Here is a 12,856-nt window from a genome sequence, read left to right on the forward strand (position 1 = left end):
CCTGCAAATCAAATAAGAGTTTGCTGAGTTTGCTGCATGAAAAATCATGTAAGGCCACAGCAGTGTAATTTCTGAGCATGTCATAGTCTTTATTGCTTTTATCACCATCAGTTCTCTTGCTACTAGTTAATATTATTCCCACTGTAAATAAGGGTAACAGAAGAACGAAAATATTAAATTACTTTCCAACAATTATCCTTGAACTCTACAGCAGTGCAGAGATGTGCACACAAAATTCAGAAGAGCCAGGTGGGCACTGTAGCCGTTGTGCCTTCTGGTTTCTCTGAAAAAAAGCAGGGAGAAAGGCAAAGCATGCATCTCCACAACAGCAAGGTACACTGAGAGAAAGCAGACAGTGTCCATTAGGGTTTTTACTTGTACGTACCATTCAGTAGATACCATTTCTCCTGAGAAACATCCGAGTCTTTGCTGGACTTTCTGCCTTGGAATGCTGTTTTTGTTTATCTCATTACCAGTGGGACTTCCAGTTCTAGTAGTCAAGGAACCAGAGCAAGCATCAGACGAGCCACATAGCTCAGGATTTCTGAGCTGAAGGAACGCAGCAAGGAATAGCTTGAACAGTGTTGTCTTTGATTGAACTGTATACAAGCGATGGCAAGTAGATAAATTGTGTTTCCTCCTGTAAGAGAGACAGATGAATGGCATTGAGGAGATGTATCTGGCTTTTAAACCCACTGGAAATAATGGAAATAAATGCATGCTTTATAAGGAACAATACTTTTGCTTCAGACATGGCAGATCAATTGCTTTTCTTCTGCATAGTTTGGAGTTATTAGGTGAAGCCAGCTAATAACTGACTTGCAGTAGTAATTGATTCATATCCATGTCTTTCAAGGGAAAGAGTGGGAAGCCTAGTTATTGAGAAATATTATTGGAGCAGTACATTTAAAGGTCAGGTCAGATCTGGCATTTGGGTGATCTTTTATTTCCCCAGGCCTTTAATCATGAGCTAATTTTCTCTGAACCTCATCATAAGTCCTAGACCTTCTCTAAAAATGAAGTGTTGCTGGATATTAGACTTGAGGAGTACTGGGGGACTGACCATGCCATAGAAAAAGAAGTCAAGGCCTGCCTGGGGAATCAGTACACAAAGGCAAACCAGTATTTTACAAGCACCACTCGATGACACTGAGTATATAAAGGTTAAAAGGTGAGGAATGTGGGCAGACTAAATATGTAAATGGGAGAGTGGAAATGTCATGATCTACAAACAGTTCTTCCCTTGTAAGTATTATATCTTTATCTGTTTAATATCGTTATCTGTGACACATACAGTGGGATTGAGTGCACCCTCAGCAGCTTTGCAGATGACACCAGAAGGAAGGGGTGCCATCCAAAGGGACTTAGGCAAGCTAAATAAGTGGGCACACATAAACCTAATGAGGTTCAGCAAGTCCAAGTGCAAGGTGCTGCACTTGGGTCGGGGCAATCCCAGACATGAGCACAGACTGGGAGAAGTACAGTAAGAGCAGCCCTGTGGAGAAGGACTTGGAGGTTCCGGTGGACAAAAAGCTCGACATGAGCCAGCAATGAGTGCTTGCAGCCCAGAAGGGCAACCATATCCTGGGCTGCATCAACAGAGGGGTGGGCAGCAGGTCAAGGGAGGTGATTGTCCCCCTCTGCTCTGACTTTGTGAAGCCCCACTTTGAGTGCTGCATCCAGATCTGGGGCCCCCAGCACTAGAAGGATGTGGAGATGTTGGAGCGGGTCTGGAGGAGGGCCACAAAGATGATCAGAGGGCTGGAGCACCTCTCCTGTGCAGAAAGGCTGAGAGAGCTGGGGCTGTTTAGCCTGGAGAAGAGGAGGCTCTGGGGAGACATCATTGTGGCCTTTCTGTACTTAAATGGGGTTTATAAAAAAGATGTGGATGGAGTTTTTACATGGACAGTTAATTATAGGAGAAGGGGGAACAGTTTTAAACTAAAAGAGAAGAGATTTAGATTTGATGTTAAGAGCAAGTTCTTTACTCTGAGGGTGGTGAGGCACTGGCACGGGCTGCCCAGAGAAGCTGTGGATGCCCCATCCCTGGAGGTGCTCAAGGCCAGGCTGGATGGGGCTTTGGGCAACCTGGTCTGGTGGGAGGTGTCCCTGCCCATGGCGTGGGGGTTGAAACTACATGATCTTTAAGGTCCCTTCCAGTCCAGGCCATTCTATGATTCTCTGTGCATGTGTTTATTTAAACATGCACCCACTCATGCATATATTGTTCACATAAAAATGCATGCACATACATAAAAAATGCCTAAATAATGCAGTCATGTGTTCAGAAGTCAGAAGATGGGTGAGTTATGGTTGCCTACTGGGAAATTGAGATGAAATCATACAGTGAGACAATGTCTTTTGGCTTCTGGCTTTCTAACTGTTCCTCAGCTCCACAGTGCTTTATTGCCAAAGGTCCCATGCAGCATTTCAAAAATACTGAAAAAAATTTTCCTTGGGAGTATGTTTAAGATTGCACAGGTTTTTGCACTGATAATGTCTGCATCTCTGCTCTTCCCTGCATGCTGCATTAACCTGAGAGACATGGTTTCATTTGCTTCAGATAACTGGATGAGAAGAGGGCTATCTTGGCGTATTATATTATGTTACAGTAGCTGAAATGCTAGACTTAATGGTAGGGCTGTCGGTGTGGTGTATTGGTTCGTGATAGCTGGGATATTAGACTTCATAATCTCCTCTGGCATTAAACTCTATGTAAGCAATAAATGTTTTTGTGCTAAGTCACACATTTGTTTGTTCCCTCACCTCATTTATAGGTAAGCTTTGCTTGATCCAGTGTGACCAGAGGGATGTGGTTTGGTTCCCACAGTAACCATCAGATAGTTACTATCAGATAGTACTAACTAACAGGCAGATAGTTCTGCCCGTGCTGGAAGTCAGTCCTTGAGGAAATCAGGGCCTATCTCCTAGTGCCTTCCTCGGGCTGTTGTACACTATAAGTGGCAGGTACCTAACTTTTGTCAGTGCCTTTCCAATCATATTTGTTTTGCAAGTAGCATGAACCGTCTCATTACTGCCAGGCAGTAGGAGGGTTGAGCACACTCTCAAATAATGAAAATACCCATCAGTAGGGACATTTTATGTGATCACTCATCGAATCCGAGGCTCTGTCCCACAAATAATGGTTATGACAAGCCATGTAATAATTATTGATGGTACATGAAGGATTTCTCAATTCTTTTGAAGTTCTCCACTACAAAATGCCTTTGGCAATTACTGTGAAAATCACAATGTTCACATGTTGTTGCTTTCCATTTGCATATCAGTCAGCCCGAAGGTTTCTGCCCCCATAGAACCGTTTGTAGCGTTGTCTCTGAAGCTCTTTATTCCTCCTACTTTAAAACCAATATTTACTTTGAAATTTAAATCTAGGATAAGATGATGTAGCAGGGAAGATATTTTTTTCTGAAAAAGTTGTCATCCAGTCCTTAATCTTGATGATAGGCATCAATGTCATTCTGTGCAACTGCATTTTGGTTTATAGCATTCACAGGAAAAAAAAAAAAAAAGTCTTGTGCTTATTTCTCATCTTTAAGCAATTTAAATTTGTAAACTAGATTAGTAACTTCTAACTCCAAACTAAATTAGTAAATTTTTGGCTAATCCAAACCGTGTATCTGGGTACCATATTACTGGAGAGGAGTAGATAAAGGTTACTATTGATGGTGCCTTGACTTTTATCTTCTACGTAGTTAATTCTTGTTTGCTGCATTATGATATTCCAAAGAGACCCTGACCTTTCAGTAAATACAATTCATAATTAGCTAAAGAATATATTCACTTAAACTTCTGGATGTCAAGGGTTGCGAAAAGAAGGGAGCCCTTCACAGGAAGGAGTAAACCTTTTGCAGTTCACTGGTTACGGCCCACTGGACAGTATTCTTCATGGAGTGTTTCTTCCTCTCAGTGTGTATATATGCAAGTAAAGAGTTTTGCAACACAGAAGGCAGGAGATGACGTGGCTGCAGATAACCCTCTTGAAGGGCAAAAATAATAGTGGTAGTGCTATAAAAGGTCACAACACACCAGTGCTGTGCGTGAAGAAGATGGGTTTTAGCATGACAGTTTAGAAAACTTCTTGTGAGCACAAGTAGCTGTCTGGGAAAGAGCTCAGAGATGTTTGTGGGACAGCTCTACTCATGAGGATCATCTTGCACCCCGAAGCACAAGTTTACTCATGTTACAGAATCACACAGAATCACACAATTGTAAGGGTTGGAAGGGACCTCTGGGATCATCGAGCCCAACCCCCCTGCTGAAAACAGGTTCCCATATCTCTTAAGAGATGGTGTTCATTAGATTATTCAGTCTGTTCAGTTTTTAGTGAGGCTGTTACTTGAGACCTGCACTGAAAACCTTTTTAGTGGTTCTACATTTTCCCACAACTTATTATTATCATGTAAACTCGTCGTATTCCTTCAGCAGAGAATGATGTGCAAAGTGGGGGGTTGAGCTGATTTTTGGTATATGGCTCTGAGTTCTGACACTTTGTCCCAGTCACCTCTATTTCTGTGCTTAATGCCATGGACTTTGACATTTTTCAGTGTGGACAAGCAGGACACAAAAAGGCCATTCTTCATTTTGCCCATGGTGGTCTTTTACAATTCACTTCCTCTGGGAATGGTTCAAAAAAGACATTGTGTGGCAGAAGACTCAGTGCAACACAAGCAAACCATTTGGATTTTGTTCACTAGTCTACTGATTGTCTCTGGGCACGCAGTTTGAATTTCATTTGTAAACTATGAGCCATTACCAGAGGATGAAGATTGATGAGATGACTGAAAAAACAATCTGGATGGGGCCTCAAAGGATCCTGCTTTTTAACACTTCATGACTTTTAAGTCACATGTCCCCGTAGTGCCTCATTTTCCCCATCTGCGTGATGAAATTGATAGACAATTCCTTGTGTGAAGCACTTTAAGTCTTGTGAGTAAAAAGCATGATATAAATATCAACCACTGTTATCAATAATTTCAGATGTTCACGTTTTTTTCTCACTTTTGTGGACAAAAACGTGCATGTTTAAGTTTCTGGAAGATGAAAGGGAACATGTTTGGTTCTGAACTTGTATGAACACTTGCTGCACAATTGTTTGGGTGAAAGTATATGGTCTTTTCAAGTTATGCCCTCTTCCTTTCCTCTTCATGCAGCGTCCCATCATCTCGATCTGCTGGGGTCACAGGGATTCACGCCTGCTGATGGCTTCTGGACCGGCATTATACGTTGTCAGAGTAGAGCACAGGGTCTCCAGTCTGCAGCTCCTGTGCCAGCAGACCATCGCTAGCTGTCTGCGGGATGACAAGGATATCAGCAAGCTGACCCTGCCCCCTCGGCTCTGCTCGTACCTCACCACTGCCTTCATACCAACAATCAAGGTGAAAGGAAAGAAGCATGTGTATGTGTGGAAGAGGAATGGGTTGCTTGATTTTCTTCCCCCATGCTGCTCCTAAGTGACAAAGGAAAAAATCCTGGCTCCACATAATTATGTTAAAAAGCTTGATTAAGGGTAATTCCTCTCCTCTTCAATGACATCATGGATCAGTGATCAGTGTGGTGCCTACTAAAATCTGAAAAGAGGGCTCATACCCTGATCTGTGCTAAACCTTGTGGATGGCCTTTCCCAAGGGTACAATATGCTGTTGACTTGTACAGACTACCAAAGAAGCTCATGCCAATGATAGTATCGTGTCACAGTTTAGGAGAGATTCACAGGCGCAAAACAGTTGTCTCCCTGCATGTTACATGAGTCCTTAAGACCTGTGGCTGCCCAAATATCTCTACTGACAAGTTCTGCTAACCTTACTGTTCCAGCAGTGCTATGGGAAAATGAAGCAGATATTATGCCTTTTCCTGTACATTAGCAGAGCTGTTTGCAGAGCCATCTGCTCAACCCCATTTTTTCGTATTTTTGCCCTCAGGCACATCTCAGGATTTCAAAACTCTTTATCACAGCCTGTAAACCAGAGCATTAGCTAGTAAATGGCCTACATTCAAATATGTATTTTCGTGTTATGTATTTTTTGTGTATGTATTACAGCAGTTTATTTGAGTTTCAGGTCCTTGTTAAAACAATATAGATCTAGAATAACCAATTTGAAATCTGTGGAGTTGGCCAAGCTTAAATGAGACCAAATTATGCCTATAATACAATGATTCAACACAGTTCCATTTGTGTACTGCTAATCAGGGCAATTTATGCAACTGTGAAACATGCCACTTGTCAAAGAAGAATAAATACCTTACTGTAACCATGACTTCTTGATCTTCAACGATACAGAGCATTAAGTAGAATAGTGGTAAAGGAGCACACATTACTAGTATTTGTGTCGTAGAGGCTGTATTGTCTTGGACAAAAGCAGTCTAGTTGCTTTAGGACTGAGCTCTTCATGGATTAATACAACCTGCTGGCAAGCAGGGCAAAGTAACCCACCTTGAGCTTTGGGCTCACATTTCTCAACACAGCATGCAAAAAGGCCCTCATCAAAGATGGGTCATGTGCATGGAAATGAATGGGATGATGGAAGAGGTACAAGTTTTTTTTTCCAGAGCTGACAGCATCATAACATAGTGGTATAGCATGCACCAGTACTAACTAGGAATGGGAACATGAGTGGCTAAGTTCACGAGGGGACAGCAGGAGGCAAGATACTCTGACTTTGACTTGAACACATTACCCAAGTTAAAACAGAAGTTTGCAATAGAGCTGGGACTTTGGTACAAGTTTGTTGTCTAATGCAGTTCTCCAACCAGAAGTTCTATCTTCCTCTTTGATGAAATTAGTTTTAGTTTTGTAGTTTTGCGCTGCTTTTAACCTAACTAAATAGTATACAGCACCTCTGTCTTGCATGTGGGTCTTGCATAACTCACACAGTAATCTGTACTAATCTGGAGCTGCCAAGTTAGAAGTGGATTCAAATTCAGTTAGTCATGTCAGGATTAAGTTGCCACAGACAAAAAAAAGCAATAACCTATAGAAAACTTTCTCTTTCCTTCCTTCGTTTAATTAAGCCTCCTATCCCAGACCCAAACAATATGAGAGATTTTGTCAGCTACCCAACAGCTGGCAATGAACGGCTTCACTGCACGATGAAGCGGACAGAAGATGACCCAGAGGTCGGTGGTCCATGTTATACTCTGTACTTGGAATATCTTGGGGGACTGGTGCCCATCCTCAAAGGACGTCGTATCAGCAAGTTGCGGCCGGAGTTTGTCATCATGGATCCTAAAACAGATGGAAAAGCAGGTAAAAGTGAATTGTAGCTCTGTATAAAAAATTATTTAGGAAGACAGACTTTAGATATTAAAATCTCAAGAGTTAAAAAAAAAATCTATATATGCAATATGGAAGTTAGCATCTGATTTTTTTTTTCTATGGGAAAAAGTTCAAGCTCAAGCTTCTCAAATTATAGCATATAGTCTTCTGTTTTACAAAAGAGAACTTCTTGTATTTTGAATAGAGAAGAATAGATTGCTAATTAGCAGAAAATATTCTTAAGTCTTAATTTTGAAGTCATTTGAATGCGATTCGCCCCTCTGAATCATGTGCACTTGAGTTCAGACCATTGGAAACTTGGACTTTATACAAGGCAAGGTGAAGAACAGTTAATTATGTCTGTATAGTTTTATCTTGTCTGCTGCCTGTGGATCAGGTTTATGCTTCTGATGACTGATAGTTGTAATTGATACCAGTTTTCTGAAGCAGCACTTATATTTTCTGGGGCCTGTCTTGATAGATGAAATCTATGGAAACAGCTTGATTTCCACTGTGATTGACAGCTGCAACTGCTCTGACTCCAGCGATATCGAACTGAGTGATGACTGGGCAGCTAAAAAGTCTCCCAAAATCAGTCGAGCTAGCAAATCACCCAAACTCCCCAGGTAATCATTGCTTGGATATTTCATCATCTTTTTTTTGCCAAGTTTTCTTCCTTTTCTTTTTTTTTTTTTTTCTTTTCATTTCTTTAAAAAGTGTCTTAACACCTCAGAATGTTAAAAGCAAACTCCTTTGAGGAGCAGTGGGGTCCTCTGCAGTGTGCAGTTCTGCAGTGATTTCAGAGACTGGTGTTGAGGTGGACTTTGGGGAAAGCTGTGGGGCAGAAAATAATGGGAAACAATAGTCACTGTTCTTCCCCAGCAGTCTCAAGGAAAAGCTTTATGAACTCTCCAATCACTGCCTTTGCTGTATGCGAACTCTTGCCACCATGGAATATTTCCTCCTTTAGATAGTCCTTTTCTTTATGCAGTCTGTGCTTAGAATCCCCAGTCTAGTTAGAGCCTGTACTTCCTTAGGGATATTTTCAAGTTCAAAAATCCACACAATTGATCCTGGCCTAGGTGGCACTGCTGATGTGGCAACCTTGCAAGGAAGACTTCCTCCTAAACATTTGACAAGGCTCTGTAACGATATGAAAAACAAATTTCTAAGCTATTTTTTGCTCTAGTTGCTTTCCTGCCAGCTCTTCATATTTATTATGTGTATAGACAGAATCCCCCACCTGCACAGCCTCACTGATAACCATGATGGTTCTCACAGGCACTGACGTCTGACTGCCAGCTTCGTGTTGCAGGATTGTGGCACTGACAGCTTCTAGCTGCAGCTTTTCCAAAGACTTCATAGTATGAGACTGTCCTAGACTGAGGCAAAGGAAATGCATCCCTTTATATGTGACTGTAATGTGTAAAATACCAAAACTTTATTTCAGTAGTCCTTGACGGAAGAACCACCAATTCCTGCGCCTAAAACAGAAATAGTTCAGGGAAAGGAAGAATCTTGTTCTCTTGGTTTTCTAAGAGCAGATTTTTCAAATACAACTTCTGTTCTTTATTTTTGCCACCAGTGATCTTTTTCGGTTGCATGATCCCCATATTCATGGCTCCCTTTGTATAAAACATGTATAACATGGGCTAGGAGTAACTTTTGGCTTAGAATGAGAGCACCGATGAAGATTGTGGAGCCTTGGTTTGCTGTGCTATTGCAGAGATCTGCCAGCTCAAGCGTCATGTTGCCATTTCTTGAGGCTTTGCTCGAAGTCTGCAGAGCTGAAATAATTCAGCCTTTTACACCTCTTTATGGATTAGTGGAGGATATATTGCATCTGGTAAAACTGCTGTAAGCTTCGTTAAATGAATCTGAAGGCATCCGATCTGAGTTACTGCAAATGTGTTGGGCTTTTTATATCTTCAAAATTTGAACCATAACTCTCCATCCTGTAGACTATGCAGTCTTCATTCATCACCTAGAGAACACCATACCAGTTGTCTTCATTACCATCTTTATATTCCAAGACTTGGATTTTTTTTGCATGCCAGTTGATGATTCTAATTATTGCTTTATATGCAGAATCAATATAGAAGCTCGCAAATCTCCAAAGATGTCACGAGCCGCGCAGGAGATATCAAGATCACCAAGGTTACCGATAAGGAAACCTTCTATTGGTTCACCAAGCCTAACCCGAAGAGAGTTTCCTTTAGAAGACATTACTCAGGTATTGTGTGCATTGTTACCAGACCTGAGCCCAAATTCAGTGCTTTCCAGAGGCAGCAAGCTGTGATATAGATCCAGTGATCACCAGTAGAATAGTTTCATGTAATTACAGCTACTAGATGGAACACCTGTAGAATCCTATTTTCTAAGTCAATATTGATGGTCTAAAGTACCAATGGAGTATCAAGCATTGTTTTATAAGTCTTTCCCCAGTTACTTCTGCCAATGTGAATCCATGTGAGAGATTTTATTCTAGTTGATGTTGTTGGCTGTTTGAAAGTATATGTGAAAGTGTTTCTTACTCAGTTTTTGCAGAGCTGTCCTAATGCCACTGTAGTTCTCTGCTTTGCTAGGATTCTGCAGAGACAGGGAAATGATTGCTCTACAGGGCCAAATGTTCTCTGTTTCATAATTGCTTGGAACAGCCTTAATTGGAAGGAAGGCAAGAAATTGGCATTTTGTGTTCTTTGTGTTGTTCACGTTCTGTGGGTAAATGAAACTTAGCAGCCTGTAAAACTGTCTGGGTTACTCATTTCATTAATACCAATCTGAATTCTTTTCATTTTATTTTCTATTGTTTCAGTTGCTTTTTTTCCATTCTGTCATTTCACTTTTTCCTTCATACTAAAACGTTCTTGGTCAGTTATATCGCAGTGGTAGATAAAACCAAAAGTCCTTTGAATAGCACAGGAGAGCAAAGGCGTAAATCCCGTTCTTGATGCTGATGGCATAACTCTTGGACTTTCAAATTTATTAATCTTTTGTAGCTGTAATTTGATTACCACAGAAGCAGTGGTTTGGGAAACTGCTTTGGAAGCTCATTATGAATTCATTTCTGTCTTATTTATTGTGCTGTAAAGTGATTTTTAAGCATAGAACCAAAGGGCAGGCAGCATTTCTTTCTGAAATACAAAATAGCTGGACCTTAATTGTGTGGGAGAAGCAAGCATCTGAAAACAGTCTTATTCTCACTAAGCAGCTATCATGTTCTTCTGCACTTCAACAGCTTTAAGTAGCCTATATGATTGTTGACATAATTTCTGATGGTGTTCAGATATCAAAATGAGGCTTCTTAATGACTGGGTATAATAGTTGCTACAAAGACACTTTAGGCTGTTCCAATAAAATAAAAGAAGCTGCAGTTGTATTATCACTTGCAATAGCTTTACTGCTCTGCAGGTTTTTATTAGAACTTCATGCAGATTTTATCAGGTGAAAAAGATGTTTTGTTTGTTGGTTTTTTTTTTGCAGCACAACTACCTTGCTCAGGTCACATCCAACATCTGGGGAACCAAATTTAAAATTGTGGGTTTGGCTGCTTTCCTACCAACGAACCTTGGTGCAGGTAAAAGTAAATTCTTTTGATTTTTTGCATATCAGTGTTTCTAACAAATAACAAATTTATGCTGTCTGATTCGTTTCAGGTGATCAGAAGTCTTCTTTAACAAAGTAGTTATTTTCTATGGACAGTAGGAATCAGATTTTACAAATTTTACTGTAGCTAAACAAGATTCAAATCTTTAATTTACAATAACAAGATGAAGACGTTAAAAATCTCAGCTGTAATGAACAGATTAATTAATAGTAAAGTCCAGACCTTAACAGGAGGAAATTCTTCACTCAGAGGGCGGTGAGGCACTGGCACAGGTTGCCCAGAGAAGTTGTGGATGTCCCATCCATGCAGGTGTTCAGGACCAGGTTGGACAGGGCCCTGGGCAACTTGATCTAGTGGGTGGCATCCCAGCCTATGGCAGGGGCTTGGGACTAGGTGGTCTTCAGGGTCCCTTCCAACCTGAGCTGTTCTATGATTCTATCATTCTGTGGTAACCCTTAGCAGATTTCCTTTCTGAGACATTTCCCATTTTCCCCAAGTTCATATAAGTCTGTAGAATCCTGTGGTCAGGAGTTCCAAAAGTAGAATGGAAGAAATATTTTCCTTTCCTAAATATAGATGCAAATACAGGATGAAGTAATTTATTATTTCCACAGCTTATTTAACTAAAGAGAGACTGCTTCTGTTTAAGGAGAAATAGCTGAAAGAAACAACCCTTTTTATACTGTTTATGCAAAAATAACATTACATAGTGATTTGGTTATGAATGGCCCATACATGCATTTGTTCAAAAATAAATCATATAAAAATAGTCATAACTCTTCTATCTGCTTTTAATTAATTCTCTCTCTTAGCTTTAGATGGTCTGTGTGACAGATTTCTTTTTTTTTTTTTTATTTCTTGTTATACTTTGTCTCCAGTAATATATAAAACCAGTTTGCTGCATCTTCAGCCCAGGCAGATGACAATATATCTCCCAGAAGTGCGAAAGATTTCAATGGACTACATTAACCTGCCTGTCTTTAATCCAAATGTTTTCAGTGAAGATGAAGATGATTTACCGGGTAAGGAGGAACTAGAGATCTTTCAAATTATGGGTTAAGCTAGCTGGAGGACAGATCATTTGTGTCACTAGCTCCCTCTGGTAAATACACAAATCAAAATCTCTTAACTGCGATGGAGTCCTGTAGAATAGAATTAGAACGAGGCTAATATGTATTACAGACACGTTTTTTATAAAAATACACAGAGAGTATAATCCACATAGAGCTACTAAGTTTCAAGTTCATTGTAACATTAATCGTCTTCGGTTTAGTTCACTAAGAATTCTCTGTAGATTGAAGCCTTGCATTCCCCATCTTTGTAGGCCAGAATTATGTTGTGTCAGAAGCCCAGAAGGGTTGTTTTTGTGACCTGATGGCATCAAAGCACCATCTGCTGACAGGAGCCTGGGGAGGTTCCTGACTTACCCAGCCACATATTGAGATGTGTTAAAAGCCCATTTGGATTTTTATCAGTATTGAGTCTTACAGAGAGGCTAAAATAGTGTATTGTATAATCGATGGGGGGTCAGGAAGGAATTTCTAATTTCTCTGAGGTGGAAGGTAGCAGAACATTCAAGTAGTACAGGCAAGGCTTGGTTGCAGGTGATATGGGTGTGACATATGTGTGGGGTGATAAGAGTGTGGACTAGAAGTACTGAAGACCTTCTCCAATAAAACAAAACAAACAAACAAAAAAAAACATGCAAATAAGATGAATACATAATTGCCAAAAAGTTAAATTAATACAATTTCAGGATTCTCACATCGATGAGGGATTCCTGTTTCTCATGTCACGTTTTTTTGGAACTATGGAGTGGCCTTCATGGACAGCCAGCATTCTTTAAGGGGGAAGATGTGTGAGCACTGCAAAGGACTTATAAGCTTGAGATAGAAGCTAATGAAGTAAATAGAAATTCTCACATTATTTTGTACCATAATTTTGACTGCTGAAAGCACCCAAGCTTGTGACTAACT

The 12,856-nt window shown here is 40.4% G+C and overlaps 1 protein-coding gene across 6 annotated transcripts in view; it reads left to right on the forward strand.

The window, feature by feature from the left end:
• TULP4 (TUB like protein 4) overlaps positions 1 to 12,856 on the forward strand; it is a 155,726-nt gene that overhangs the window by 127,535 nt on the left and 15,335 nt on the right. For all 6 annotated transcript variants that reach the window (XM_068677203.1, XM_068677202.1, XM_068677200.1 and 3 more), the window contains 6 exons: positions 5,172 to 5,396; positions 7,030 to 7,264; positions 7,755 to 7,899; positions 9,362 to 9,506; positions 10,757 to 10,850; positions 11,759 to 11,902. In XM_068677203.1, coding sequence (XP_068533304.1) covers positions 5,172 to 5,396; positions 7,030 to 7,264; positions 7,755 to 7,899; positions 9,362 to 9,506; positions 10,757 to 10,850; positions 11,759 to 11,902 — 988 coding nt within the window. The remainder of the gene's footprint in view (positions 1 to 5,171; positions 5,397 to 7,029; positions 7,265 to 7,754; positions 7,900 to 9,361; positions 9,507 to 10,756; positions 10,851 to 11,758; positions 11,903 to 12,856) is intronic.

This window comes from Anas acuta, chromosome 3, assembly GCF_963932015.1.
Source record: "Anas acuta chromosome 3, bAnaAcu1.1, whole genome shotgun sequence".
Lineage (NCBI taxonomy): Eukaryota > Metazoa > Chordata > Aves > Anseriformes > Anatidae > Anas > Anas acuta.